The sequence below is a fragment of the Schistosoma haematobium genome, chromosome ZW (assembly GCF_000699445.3).
Source record: "Schistosoma haematobium chromosome ZW, whole genome shotgun sequence".
In the NCBI taxonomy this organism is placed as follows: Eukaryota; Metazoa; Platyhelminthes; class Trematoda; order Strigeidida; family Schistosomatidae; genus Schistosoma; species Schistosoma haematobium.
The window spans coordinates 37,845,737-37,861,521 of record NC_067195.1 but is presented as its reverse complement, the minus strand read 5'-3'; the positions used below and the strand labels follow the sequence as shown (position 1 = coordinate 37,861,521).

General features: G+C 36.5%; 2 protein-coding genes across 2 annotated transcripts in view; one reads left to right on the top strand and one right to left on the bottom strand.

Moving 5' to 3' along the window:
* BEST2_2 (Bestrophin-2) overlaps nt 1-15,785 on the bottom strand; it is a 31,316-nt gene continuing 15,531 nt past the window's right edge. Inside the window, exons 11-13 of the mRNA XM_051211286.1 lie at nt 2,648-13,661; nt 2,502-2,601; nt 1-235 (exon numbers count right to left, since the gene is read on the bottom strand). The gene's annotated coding sequence lies outside the window, so the exon portion shown is untranslated. The remainder of the gene's footprint in view (nt 236-2,501; nt 2,602-2,647; nt 13,662-15,785) is intronic.
* GNPDA2 (Glucosamine-6-phosphate isomerase 2) lies at nt 5,718-10,697 on the top strand (the record flags this gene model as incomplete). Its single annotated transcript, XM_035732580.2, has 3 exons — nt 5,718-5,990; nt 10,333-10,482; nt 10,523-10,697. 3 exons carry the CDS (start codon nt 5,718-5,720, stop codon nt 10,643-10,645), a joined length of 546 nt encoding a protein of 181 aa, XP_035586937.2. The 3' UTR covers nt 10,646-10,697.

The following is a 15,785-nucleotide window of genomic DNA, read 5'->3' as shown; positions in this document are numbered from 1 at the left end:
AAAATCTAGCATTAGCTACAATAGTCTCCTTTGCCAGTGTTTTGACACGTGTGCGAGATACTAAGCTAGAACCTGGCTCGTTAAAGGCGATATGACCATCCGGGCCTATTCCACCAACAAACAAGTGAATACCTCCAGCTTTCTTTATCTCCATTTCAAACATTTCGCATTCGGCCTCTGGATCATTAGTTGTTCCATTGAGTATATGCACATTTTTCGGATCTATATCTATATGCTGATAAAATTTAAACATAGTTACTGATAATTATTGAAAAAAGCCACATATACATATTTAGAAAAGTGTATAAGCCACAAAAGTGAGGCACCGAAAGAAATGACCGGTGGAGCAATATTTATACTAAACATATTTCTCTGATAAGATGAAGGTAAATTAAACGCTATTGGGTGAAAAATTCTATTCGTTGAAACTTTTTTAGCCTGTTCTATTTTACAGCAAATTTGAAATTATTGCTTGAAACATTAAATTGGTTACACTGAACAGATCAATGCACTTAATACGCTATAAAACCACAGACCATTTTGAAACTTCTGATTAATCAGTAGGATAACTTGGACATTGTCTGAAAATAAAAGATTGGATTATGGGATCTCCGAAGTCTAGACGAACTTTAAAGCTGCATAAGAGTAGTAACAATTCAACTCGAGCATTTTATTAGAAAGGGGTTTTGAGAGGATTGTAGTAATTTAATAGTTAAATTCATGAGTCAATTAAAGCTAGACCACCAAAGAAAACCTGGAAGCGAGACCGAAGGTCTCGGGTTCGAATCCCGCGAGCGGGATCGTGGATGAGCACTGCTGAGGAGTCCAATACCAGGACGAAACGACCATCCAGTGCCTCCAGCTTTTCCATGGCGGTTCAGCTTTAATTGACTTATGAATTCAACTATTAAATTTCGAGCATTTTAACCCTTCAAAAACAATATGTACTGCGTTTGTTTGTATCTGTAGTCACTGCTAGAATAACAGTAGATGTTTAAAGAACTATAATAATAAACACTTGTAAACTGAACTTAAGTGTTCAGCCACTTAACTGTTGCGTACTTTTTACTGGAAACTAAGTATGAGGTTTGATACCAGAAAAGGTCAACAACGTGATTTACTAAATATTTTACAAACTGACACAGATGATTACTCATCGTTCCAATGGCTATAACTAGAGTTAGATGGTGGATTCACATAGGTCCAACTTCTCCTAACATACAGAGCTGTTCGGTAAGAAAAATAGCAATTCCAGTTACAACGGGCAGGGTACGAAGACTGCATGTGGTCTGTTCAACGGATTAAAAACACTTTAATTGACGTGTTTTCTGACCATGAATTTTTAATTGTAAATGAGATCCATGTACTATTCATTTATTAGGGATGATATGAGTGAGGAGTGTCCATAGATAACGAATTAACAGATAACTACTTTCATCTGCAGAAGCTTGTCATTGGCCCAACAACGCTAACTTCAGTATTCACTAACGGACAGGTATAATGCTTAACAAATCACAGTAATGTACAAATCTTCTATTACTTACCTACTAAAAACAATACATCTTGTTACCGAACTGATTTGCGACACTGTTTTTTTAATTACTTAATATCCTTTATTTTACTTTTGATTCTTTGACTGGTTTCTTGACAGAAATAATATCTTAATTCATAATAATTAGTATTGTTAATTTTAACTCCATATTCTGCACAAATTTGTGGTTACTCTTCACCACATTACGTAGATAAATTGATTTCGAAACCCGATTGCAGGTATACAACTGACAAATAATACAGGAAAATTTTCTACTATGTTTTTTGCACTAACGCCTTGATTAGATTTTTTGAAGAAAACATATTTTTACAAAGAACGATATTCAACCAGAATTTCAAGTATCTACATACTTGAAGATACATTTCCAAAAGGTTCCTTAAAGTACTATGAGAAGTTTTGATAGGTTCGTACCATACTCAGTGATACATTCAGCCAAGGCTTATGCTCACTTTTCACAAGGAGACTTTGCTGTCTCACAAAAAGTATCAGTGAAAACTAGTTTCTATTTTAAATGAGCTGCATTCAAATAGTAGATAGTTTAATCAAAGCATCACAAACGTACTGATACTTAGTACACACTATTGAGAAAAAATATTATTAAAGAGGTTGAACAAGATTTAATTTCGCATACCAATGGAGAGTGAACAAAAATCCGGCGGATCCTGAATCCATTTTAGCTTAGTTAGGTCTAAACATTTCAGTGACTACACATATTTTTGGGGAAAAAACTAGGAAAGGTATATTTATTATTCTTGAAAACATATTAAACTGATGTAGCTTTAGTATAACTACTGTTGTATAACACTTATAGGAAAGCTATAATCTTCAGAATAGATATTCAAGTGAAATATTTTGTATAGATTTCGGAGTCATTTTCAGTTTCCTTGAATAAAAGTACACGTATAAACGGATAAATACATTAACAATCCAACGCTAATACTTATCTTACTTTGAAAAAATTATGATACATGTAGTAATGGTAAGATTGTGGATGATCGTGAGACAATCCCAAATACTCGTCCATATTGAAGGTTTTCACATACCGAAAACTAAGTTTGCCATCATGATGAAATTCAATTAACCGCTTGTACATACCCAAAGGAGTTGAACCGGTTGGAAGACCAAGAACAAAGTATCTCGATTCAGATGGCCTGAAGTCAGTTATCTTTTTCATTACGTATTTAGCAGCCCATACTGCAACTTCTTCAGGATCTTCAAGAATCAGTAGACGCATAATAACTATTTAGCCTATGTACAACGTACATAAAAATCGAAAAACACATGCTCAAACGTAGAAAAGGTATTAACACGTTATATACTCTTTTTACCAACGATCATTCCAAGAAAATGTGAAACATTGATATTCTATTGTGCAAAGTGTGAACAACTAGATAATATTTTGCAAAAAAGCTGATAGCACTAATTTCCGATTTACGGACTGACGCTGGGACAAAATGCCAACCAAGAGTTTCAAAGATCAATACAGTTGTATATACAAGCCCAAATTTTTATAATGAATAAATTGGTGTCATTAATAGGAAAGTCACATGAACTTCTAATGGCTAATTAAAAGCGATAACGTGTCGACACAACTAACAAAAGCACAGTTGCGGTTCTACTCCACTTGTAAAGGTAATTTCTTTTCTTTTCTATTCTAACCGGATTCCACAGTGTATGTACGGAGGATAAGTAAGTCTTTTCTGTCGGCTGTAGAAACACAAATCACATGCTGATTGCTGGTCTAAACTGGATGGAACACCGAGGAATCGGCACCAATACGGCGACAAAAACTATAGTTAACTTGAGATGTTTCTCTGACATATTTCACATATATACTGAAGACAAGAGATATGAAGAAAAACCCATGAATGATATAAATACTACTCACATTGTTGTACACAATTAGGCACCCGGAATATATCTTTAAAATGCAGGTGTACCTGACAATGAGGTTATATATATATAGCGCGTCTAAGCTTACTGCCTGTCCCAAGCCGGGGTAAACGAGGAGGTTAGGGCATGATGTCAGCAACCCCATCCTGTAGAAAACAACCTTACTAAAACTCGCTAACCAGAATATACAATTTAAGCCGTTTAAACTCGGTTCTTCGAGTTGAAGGATGTTCATTCGGAAGAATTATGACGCCTCATAGTGAAAACCGAGATTCTCCTGAAGTCATGAGGTCGATCTCCCTTCAGACAACCAGAGCAACAACTAGTGTGGGTACATGGAATGTCCGGACAATGTGAGAGAACGGGAGGACCAATCTAATAGCTGTGAAAATGAGGAGATACAACTTGGCAGTTCTCAGAATCAGTGAAAACCATTGGACCGAAGCTGGACAGATAAGATTAGATTCGGTTAAGATGCTGCTGTATTTGGGACACGAGGACAGAAATGCCCCACACACTCAGGGAGTTGCTCTGATACTGTCCAAATGAAGATACTTATAGGATGGGAATCTCATGAACCCAGAATCATCAAAACAACCTTCTAAACAAAGAAGTAAGGGATCACAGTGAGTGTTACCCAATGTTATGCATCCACCAATAACAGCAATGACGATGACAAACATCAGTTTTACGACAGTCTACAATCGATCATAGCGAAACAATCAGGAAAGAAGCTGATCATACTGATGATAGACATAAACACCAGGGTCGTAATGGACAACACCGGGTATTAATATATCATGGGACGATACGGGCTGACTGGGAGAAAGGAACGAGAATGGCGAAAGATTTGCGACTACAACTATCATTTAAAAAACATATAGATATATATAAAACAGTTATCTACGCAAGATTCGCAATGTCCGTTGACAGGATACCATCAGCAACAGTCTACTGGAGGATAGAACAATCCAGCTTTCAGTTGAAGAAGATACTAGGAAAAGACACTGGAAGTGGATAGGACACACGTTACGGACATCACCAAACTGCGACACGAAGCCACCGCTAGCTTCCTGAAGGGAAATGGAAAAGAGAAATACCAAGAAACACATCGCGTCGGGTATAGAAAGCAGACATGAAAGGTACAAATAGCAACGATACGGGCTGACTGTGAGAAAGGAACGAGAATAGCGAGAGATCTACAAATTTATGTGCATTCAACAAAATGGTTATAGGCGGCACAACATTTCCACACAAACGCATACATAGAACTACGTGGGTATCACCGGATCACACTACAGAGAATCAGATCAATCATATTTGCGTCAGTAGAAAATTCAATAGGTCAACGGGAGTCGCGAGAACCAGAAGAGGAGTTGACATGGCTTAGGGTCATCACCAGGTGATTGCCAAGATGGTACTGAAGCTAAAGAAACACTGGACAGCTGCGAAAAATTACATTACAAAGGCTCAATACAGCCTTCCTTCGACATGCTGAAAGACTCAACGATTTCAAGACAACTCTCAATAAAGGTTTTAATTCTTACAAGATCTACTCAAATAAGAACAAACTACTACGAAGAACAACTGCGAAAGGATAAAAAATCACTAAACCCAACGTATCAGCAGGTTCTGGGTCGCAACAAGCGTCTTCACAAGGAATGAATAATTGGACAAATTTCAAGAGAGGAAGAACACGAGGACTAACCAACGACTCATCCACGATCCCGCTCGCGGGATTCGAACCCGAGACCTTCGGTCTCGCTTCCAGGTTTTCTTTGGTGGTCTAGCTTTAATTGACTCATGAATTTAACTATTAAATTACTACAATCCTCTCAAAACCCCTTTCTAATAAAATGCTCGAGTTGAATTGTTACTACTCTTATGCAGCTTTAAAGTTCGTCTAGACTTCGGAGATCCCATAATCCAATCTTTTATTTTCAGACAATGTCCAAGTTATCCTACTGATTAATCAGAAGTTTCAAAATGGTCTGTGGTTTTATAGCGTATTAAGTGCATTGATCTGTTCAGTGTAACCAATTTAATGTTTCAAGCAATAATTTCAAATTTGCTGTAAAATAGAACAGGCTAAAAAAGTTTCAACGAATAGAATTTTTCACCCAATAGCGTTTAATTTACCTTCATCTTATCAGAGAAATATGTTTAGTATAAATATTGCTCCACCGGTCATTTCTTTCGGTGCCTCACTTTTGTGGCTTATACACTTTTCTAAATATGTATATGTGGCTTTTTTCAATAATTATCAGTAACTATGTTTAAATTTTATCAGCATATAGATATAGATCCGAAAAATGTGCATATACTCAATGGAACAACTAATGATCCAGAGGCCGAATGCGAAATGTTTGAAATGGAGATAAAGAAAGCTGGAGGTATTCACTTGTTTGTTGGTGGAATAGGCCCGGATGGTCATATCGCCTTTAACGAGCCAGGTTCTAGCTTAGTATCTCGCACACGTGTCAAAACACTGGCAAAGGAGACTATTGTAGCTAATGCTAGATTTTTTGGAGATAACATGTCTCAGGTAGTAAAATTCAAAAACTCTATGAACATCTTTTTATTTCATGTTAAAATTTGAGAGTAGTAAACAAAAACAGCTACCAAAAATAAACTATACATCTGACCAAAAAACAGTACAGAAAACGCACGATCGTATTAGTAATATATAGAATTATACCAAACAACAATATTTTCACTTAAGTTCCTCATAGGTCATTTTACTTGCTCTTGATACCTCTTGTGAAGTATAGGCAGCCCACCAGCATTCTCCGTCCTGGGCAATCTCTTCCAGTTGCTAATCATTTTTTGATGTTTGATTCCGATTCTCGACGTCATGTGTTCCTTGGTCACAATTTTACTTCCGAGAACTAAGGACTTATTTCAGTATGATTTTTCCAAGTATAGTTGTAAAGGCTCTCCTTGGCACAATTCTACTATCCCTTGGAGATACATTGTTATTCAGTGAAACATTCAATAGCCCTTAAATTTAGTTATCACATGCTTTTGCTTGGATCGCTTATAGGCTGACCTCTGTTTCTGACCGATATTAAGTGTCGAACAAACGGAAACTAAAATGAAGTGTAATTAGTGATCGTAATTCCATTAACATGACTCATTCTGATTTTGCCATCCAGCACTTATTTTGCATGTAATAAATGGTCTTCTCGCCTGTTGTACATATCTATACTGTTCATTTCAATTATAGCCGTGTTGATTACCGATAACTTTAAGTATATATAGTGATAAGGAAGACAGCAGTTATTACCAGTCACTTGTACCCCCCGATAAAAAAACTGTCGGTAAGTCACTGTCTCTATATAAGTAAATAGGTCTGTTCGAACTACCGGTTTAAAAAAAATTTATGACGTCCCTTCACTTCATTTTGGGTTGTGTTATCAAGTAGGAGTCACTTGAATGGCGTGAGTTACTATCAGTTTATCTTTAAGTGATCTTTATCACTCTATGAAATTAGTTCTTATAAATATTTTGTTAAACCAAAACAGTTAGTGGCTTGACAATTCTAACCGAAAAATAATTTGTAATGGTTTGGATTCTATTCTATATAACCGAACAAAGTTTCCATCACATTACATGGCCCTGACTGCCCTGGTACGGTCGAGGGCGGGGAGAGTCAGCTCTCCCTCTCGAAATGCTCGCACATGGCCGTGCGTATAAAACCACTGCTAGGGAAGTCCCACTCATTGCCTTCTCACAGCGGGGATGTTCTTTACGAAGTTAAGAGGACGAAAAGCAGATGCCCGGCGCTTTAACCGGGTTGGTGGAGATGGAGGTTCCACCTGGGGACTTGGAAACCCCTGATTCCAAACCAATGGTGCACATGAACTCCAGGATCTTGAGGGAACAAATGGCGTATGAACCAATTATTGGTTACCGGCTACCATGGGACTGCGTTTCCTGATGTTGCTCCACTGTCTTATGGATCAGACCATTGGGTCTAAGGCTCCAGGTGTGCCCACCCCTTAAAAAACCACCTTCTTCGATCTGAGCACCCAGTCAGTATCACAGTCCACACACAAATCAAGTGATTTGCGTGGCTCATATGTATTCGGTGCCGATTTGTACCAATATTTATATGTTCAAATAAATAAATAAGTAAACGGAGCAGATCACGAATTAAATTTGTCTTGACCAAAATATAACTTTTCAGTAAACAGCTGTGGCAAATAATCAGTAATCTGCTTTCCTGAATATGGAATCCAAAGCAGAACTGTATGTACCATTAGAGCCGTAGTTGACGTACGTAAAGGAACAACGAAGGTACTTTCTGACCCCTGAAAATTTAGTTGCGTCAAGGTGATTTCTTCTGTGGATTCAGTGAAGAAGCGCCCCTTCTTCATTTCCATTGGATTTTATCTTCATTGTTTTGCGCCAACATGGCCGGTGTGCCAAATTTCCAGATCTCAGAGATGAATTTTATAAGCTATAGACTGCGTAGTTAAGGCCGAGGTAACTTCAGTGACAGTGAAATTTCCTTACCTTATTTGACTATTATTTTAGATCATGAATGATTGTTAGTTCTTGCATACACACTGCACCCTGGGTTCTCTCATGTCCCTCGTTGCGGTCTGTTGTCACAGGAATAAAAACATTTGAAATGAGAAAAGGTAAATGGGAATCAAAAAGGAAATGGTAAGAGTGACGAGATTTCCACGTTAGTCTCTCTCCTATTTAAAACACACGGACAAACGGTGATGTTACGGCTTTTAAAGTGGAAAGATATCTTGTTTGTTTCCAAGACACTGTCAGATTGTTGAATCGCCTAGTTAAACACCTAAATGTTTTTTGACATCCGAGTATAAGCTACGGAAAGTTGTACAAAACTTTTACTTTCCACTGGTCTTTTTGAGGTTGCTTCGGGAATATTTTGTAACTGTAGCTTTACCAGGTTCTATTGAACTAGGTTAAAATGAAATATAAAAGTGCCTAATACCTGTTTCAGGGACCGATATAATAGATAATAAGTTATAAGTCTGATAATAAGGCCTTAATGTTATAAATTCATAAATCACCAACAAAATATATCTAACAATCACTTTGATTTTATTCATTAATAATGTATTTATCATGAGGATAAAGGTTTTCCACTCAACCCTCAGCAAAATAATGCATGCTAACTGTCAAATGATCCACAAATTTCACCACCCACTGATTTCTCATTTTCTCATGAACATCATTCAACTTTGTCATAAGCATGCTTCTTGATATAACACTTTCATCATCTAACTTTTCAGGGATTGATCTTGTACAATGAGATTGTCTTGTTGACTTGGAATATTCTGATGATATAGTTCTGTTTTGTGAACACGTTGACAAAATGCAGTCTTGTGACCACCTTGAGCGACAATGCAAGCATTTTTGGGGTGCGGTTCTCTCCCTCCAGATGTAAAATGTTACTTCAGGATTGGCTTATGTCGCCCCCTGAATTAGTGATAGGGAATAAAGTAGTTGGGCATATCGACCACTTCAATTATCTTGGGAATCTCATCAATGCCGATGTCTGACGAAATCTCAGCAAGCATTCAGAGGGCTCGATTGACTTTTACCAACCTGTTATGTAGGCGAGATGTTCGTCCGTTTGCTACGCAGCAATTCGCTTCATTCTGCTTAATGGATGTGAAACATGGCTATTAAGTGTTGGGGATATTCGTAGGTTACTTATATTCGATCATAGGTGTTTACAAAGTACTTCTGGTGTATTTTGTGACCACGGAGTAAGCAATACCTGGGTTAGGAGTAGAGTACTAGGTAGAAATGGGAAATCGATTGGTAAGGTAGTAAATCTTCACTAACTGAGGTGGTTGAGACAGGTGTTATGTATGCTTGACCTCTGTCTACCTCGATAGGTGGTCTTCTGGTGTAAGAGTAGGCTGAAAGCAAGCTAGTGGTGGCCAAACTAAAGTATGCCATCAGTCTATGAAGTCACAAACAATTGGATTTAGCCATTTTAATGGTTGTAGACCACCTGTTGGAGGTCCGCGTGATTATCGTAACCGATGGTAACAGACTTTGGATAACATGGCTGAAAATTGTTTTCAATGGTGCAGATGTATCCATTTTTTGTCTTCCGTCAGTTTCGTATATTCCTATCAGATTCCGAGTATCATCAACACTATATTTATTATCCTTACCATGTCACAAGACACCTTTATTTCTGTTTTCCAAATCGGTTTCCTCTTAAGTCAACTTCTGCGATAGGCTTCTCGAAGCAGGTCTAAAAAGAAACATCGCCGTACAAGTTACAATTCCCACTCATACATATGTTGGTATCATAGAAATTCTGTAATTCAGCCAACGATTACTTATAACCGTATGAATTAAAAACTAATCAAGATGCCTGCGGAGTAGTCAACAGTTACTGACGACTGCACTCGCCGACTTAAGTCTTTTATTCCATTTTACGGACCGAAAAAGTGAAACGATCCACAGCACAGGACAATAAAGTACAAGACGAAAAGTTACTTTACAAAGAACCTGCCACAAGTCTCACATAATTGCCTACAGTAAACATCAGCTAACATTGAACTTCAGATATACTACTTCATTACCTTGGTCGCTGAAGTATCTGTACACATAAATGTTAGTGGCTTTTTATGATTCCTTAAATCCGTAGAGGACGTCAGACAACACCAGTTTGTGGTTGCGTATTTATTTACAGTGAGTTATCTCGTATAACAGTAATGTGTATTAGGATAGTAATTATCCAAATTAATGCAAAATAAAATGTAAATGCAATAAAGTACATTCACATGCATAGTAGATAACTGACTGTCACAAGCCGGTATTTAAGCTGTAAGCTAAATTTTCCATTAATTGAAGCTGGCTGATATTCTTATTTACAATATCAGGTTCCTGAGCGTTGCTTGACAGTGGGAGTTGGAACGGTAATGGATGCTAATGAGGTTATGATTCTAGTCACTGGGACTTCTAAAGCATTAGCATTGCAGAAAGCAATCGAAGAGGGAGTAAATCATATGTGGACAGTATCTGCTTTCCAGGTAAGCTATTTCTATTTAAATGGACTAATCACTTCTTAAGCATCATAAGAAAGCTATATTTGTTGTTGATGAAGATGCGACAATGGAACTCCGCACAAAAACTGTTCGTTATTTTAAAGACCTAGACAGTATACATCGCAAGCTAAATGAAATATCATTTTAGTTATATTTTGCTTACAGATGTCCTAGTGATTTTAAATAAAACATTGTAACAATTTCTTATCTTTTCACCCTGGGATTACGGACTGGTGGTACCTGACAATCTAAAAAGGCAGTAAATGTAAGAAACTGCCTAAACTAACCGATACTTAGAGACCTGATTGGCCTTTAAAAATAAGAGAAACCTTAATAAGTCTAAAAGCTGTTTAAATTCTCCTAATAGTTGCTTCCAAAGACAGTTATGTTGAAGCATAATCCTACCTACGGTCAATCATATTTAATTATAGGCTATTATTAGATGAATAACAAGTATTCCCCTATCGCATGTGAATAATGTCTCATTCAAACCGTTGTAAGCTTACCGACTAGACTTTGAAGCTATCCTAAAAAATACTCAACGAAAGAGATGTTCAGTGTACCAGATATTTGGCCGCGTCCATATAAAATAACTAGTATTGTCGCCTCCTGTAATGTAAATACACGTGTAGATATTTCGCATCCCTGTTTAGCGTGGGAAGAATGTATCACGATGCTTTTCGAAAAGTTGTATAATCTTACCGTGCTAATGGTTATGAACCGGCAAGTGTCTGATACTCAGGGGTTAAGATGTTTCGGGAAGTGGATACTTGCCAAAAAATACCGCTCGTTTCAGAATTCGAGAAATACGCTCACTCTTTTATTTGTGATGTCTCATTTAGGTTTTGTCAAGTTTTCCGATCAACATGACCGTCATTTTCTGGTTTTGGTGGCAATATGGCCTTGTAGTAATTGAAGTTTTTATTCGGAAAAAATTGGGCAATCATTGTCAGGCGAATTGAGTACTGATCCTATTTAGCATGGGCTACACTTTTGATGCTATAACTAAATACTACGGGATTGTAGGTTATTTTTCTTTAAATCTTGGAAATAGAAATTACGATTTCGGAGTTTTTTTACTTAGCTCTTCATCATGATCCGACACCAATACACATTTACTTTTGACTATAAAATCAATATCAAAAGATGAACATAATAACTAGGAAGGAACTGACACAATGAAAATGAAGGTGCAAAGCAAGTGGGTGGGAGTTCGTACTTAGAGACCACTTAGTAGTCGGTAATGATTACGCTTGAATAAAGATGGAGGAACAGTGTAGCTACTCAAAATCATGTAGTAATAATCAAGACGAAAGTCAGTAAATGTGGGTCTAACTTTGGATTAACAATCTGTTATCGTTACATAGCAAGAAAGATGAAAAATCGTGCAAACGTTATCCAAACATTCCTATGACATTCGTTGTACAGGAGCCAACATCTGGAGATAGGGAAAGCTAATTAGGATTTGACATCAAACTCCGAATATTACACGGAATGTGATGTACAGTATTAACTAAGAGTGCATTGTAGTGCACCTTACTGTGCTTTGTCATGCACACAACTGTGAGGGGTGATGGATTGCTCTCACTAGATATCCAGAAGGACAGTTGGACTGATATATGCATATCGAGATGACAAAACATCCCTATCTAATAGGTATCCTTACCAAGGTTGGGCTTGATAGTTTCAAATGAATTGAGCATAGGGTAAAGAGTTAATAATAAATAAATTTTTGTTATATTCCACTGAGTAGCGATACAGCTTTTCTGCTTTTTGAAATATAAGTAAAATATATATTATCCATATCTACATTTTACTAAATTCAAATTGAATAACTAAACAACGAGGGAGCCGCCTTACAGAATTGAATGCTTTTCTCAACGCGTATCTTGGACCTCGCGATTTCACTGTGCGTTTAAAAAAAAGGCTTCTTGTCGCTGCCAACACATACTAGTTTTTCCTTCAGGTATGTATTGTTTTGAAATATATAGTCTTAACTTCTATCTCAATGACATCTTTAAAACAATTAAGTAAGCACTTAATTTCCTTTTGATTGCAATGGGAAAAGACTCTAAAAATAAGTATATTAGCCTAAGTAGGTCAGTTCTCAGCATTCCATCTGATTTTCTGGTTAGTAAAACATATAAGAAACTAATGCTATTGTTTTACCATTTCGTTGCAAACACGACTAATTGACTCTGATGAATTTGCATAATAATTTCGTGTTATCTTTGTTATTGAGGTTGATAAAGTATCACAATTAAACTTGTTCTGCTGCCTAAATATGTACTCTGAGTTACTGAATAGATAGATATATGCTAATATAATTAGCATATACAATGTTCTTCATTTGAACGAGTCTTTTTCACTTCGAGAAAGTTACAGCATAAACCTTGCATTCAGAGAACCTTATAATACTTCGAGAACATAAATTATAAGGTAATACATCCTTGCGCTCTGAATACTCTCAGAGGATTCCATTATTATACTACAAAATATAATCTATTCGTAAGTAGTAAATTTGAGGTCACATTTGGACACAACTCATGTACTATTGTCAAATACAATCGTACCTGAAAAAAGTAAACGTTATTTTGTGATTTTAAGAAGATAGATCACAGAATGAATCTTATCTACCTTATGCGAATCGAATTAATTAGGTATGAATACAAATGCTTTCTGAAATTTATCACGTTTGCACATGTAATTGATATTCACCTCACTAGTCCAAATCAGTTGTAAAAAGGTAATCCATGTATTGTTACGTGCATTTTGAGAATTAGTCAAGTCATTTGATTGTTTCTTTTGTGGATTTAGTGATGTGATCAGCAAAGCTTTCAGAAACACACGTGCATAAGCTGTGTAGAGGTGATTCATTCTAATTAAGTATCTGCGTATTCGAATTAAGGCTGTTAAAGCCTGATATCTATATCTTAGCTGAGAACATTGAGTATGTTGCAGAAAATTCAACTTTATGAACAAATGTCAGAATTGCAATTGATATAAAACATGGACTACATGAATGCGCAGTTGGTCAGCATCCTGATTAATAATCAACTTGCCATAAATATGAAGAAAACCTGAATACAATAAATATCATATCCCCCCTCTCGTAGACAAAGTGTACAATTTCCTAAACATGCAAAATATCTTTTTTGAGAGGACTGAAAACGAATAGACAAAAACATTTTTGCTATAAGAGTTTATAAACAAAAATACACTTATAGTAATAGGACAAACGTCAGTAACGAGCAAACCAAACAATGCTAGCTAATGAATAATTAGTGTTTGTGACAAAAATACCTCGTGTATAATTGTGTGAAATGAACGGCGTAACTAATACGTTTTAAGAGAGCGATCAACAGGACTCGCTTCAACGATAAAAAAGCCGGAATATCAGTTCGTCACTTGTTCTTAATCGAAAAGCAAATTTACTGTACATTTACTAATAAAGGGATATACAAAATGCATTACTAATCTGTGTATAATATATGTTATAACTATGAAGTGTAGGTTGACTGAAGGCTGTTGCAATTATGAAAAACATCAACAGGTGTGTAATCAAAAAAATCTACAGAAAACCCTAACATGTAAGCCAGACATCGTGGATGCGAATTAACTACTGGAAATAAAATAACTGCTTGCTTCTTAGCGTACTTCATACTGTGATAAATATTACCTCAAGTACGATATCTACCAAGAACTATCAGATAAGGATGATTTGTTTCTCTCCGGTTCCGAATTTAAAATAAAGAGGAAACCAAATCAGTCATTTATCAACGCAGATCCTGGCGTATGTATCGATCTAAGTTCGCATGTCTTAGATTAACACAGTGACAGGAAATTAACATATTTTGTTGTTTCTCAAAGTAACCACCAATTATATACCTACGTTACGTACTTTTAGAGAGATCTATTAAGACATTTATTGAAGAGGGACTTAAACTTGCTAGTTAGCAGTTGAAAGCTGAGCGCTCAAACTACTGAGTCGAATGTGAACTTTTGTCTTGCACTAAAAGATAGCATTGAGACGGTACTGAATGATAGGCTTCTGAATTGGGATGTGAAACACATGAGCATCTATTCAAGTTGCCGAACCGCACTAACACAGCGAGATAAAATTACTTCCCTGTTATCGATTTCTTCTCCGAACTCACTGAGTGTGACTATTTGTAACTGTGTCAAATAAAGTACTATCTAGTGATAATCTGATTTCCTATTCTGGGTCGTGAATCCCGGATCTGATATAAAATGACTATTCTCGTTATCGTAGTACACATGAAGGGGGAAATATTTCAAACTACCCGTCATATTAATTGAACTATTGAGAACGATTTTCAGCTATGCCAGCCAAAGTCTCTAGCCACTTATGACGATAATCACGCGGGCCCCAACCAGGTAATGTGCACGTGACTTATCCTAATTTTCAATGAAAATGAATTAATCAGCGCTAGCGAATGAGCTGAGGACTCTGGATTATAACTTAATTGACTTTCTATTTCATTTTGGAATATATCTGCATTCAATCCAAGTCGTTTTTTTAGGAATAATAAGGTGAATAACAAGAATTGACACCAGACAATGTCGCGCGTAGAGGAGGAGGGATATACATATGTAACCCATGTCCCAACTACATCAGTGAATGAAGATTCACTAACTCATCAACAGATTCGCCACTTTTACATAGTACTCTGTACTTATTCTTTGAACTGCTCGCTCGGTGATCCCAAAACACACAAGCAATGCTTTGAGACACCCATGATCGGATACTAGTGACCCACTAAAGTTGTATATTCTTAATGGCCATATTTCACACCCATAAAGTGGGGCAAAACGAATTACTGCACAGTAAACTCGTACTTGACAGATGATTAATTATGCCAGAATTGTGACATGAATTTAGATACAGAAGAGATTGAAAGTAATCCTTTTTCCATGAGCGAACTGGCGTTTAAACTAAGTATTTCAGGAATAAACAACTGACGCACTGTCATTCTTTCAATGAGTACAGTTGGTCAGTATAATGTTTTCATTTGAATCAGGTATGAACGTAATTTATGAGGTTGATAAAAAAACCTATTGGCTATAATAAATATAAATAATAGGATTGTTACAATGTCTAGACAGCTGAAAGCCCATAGATATAAGCTACGTGTATGTTTTTCTGTAATCATAACCTAAATACTGAATAGCATAAACGTTCATATTACGTAAATATTCGATCAGTTAAGCACAATAACATAAGAATTACATCATGAGATTACAGGCAAGATTTCGAGTAAAACATG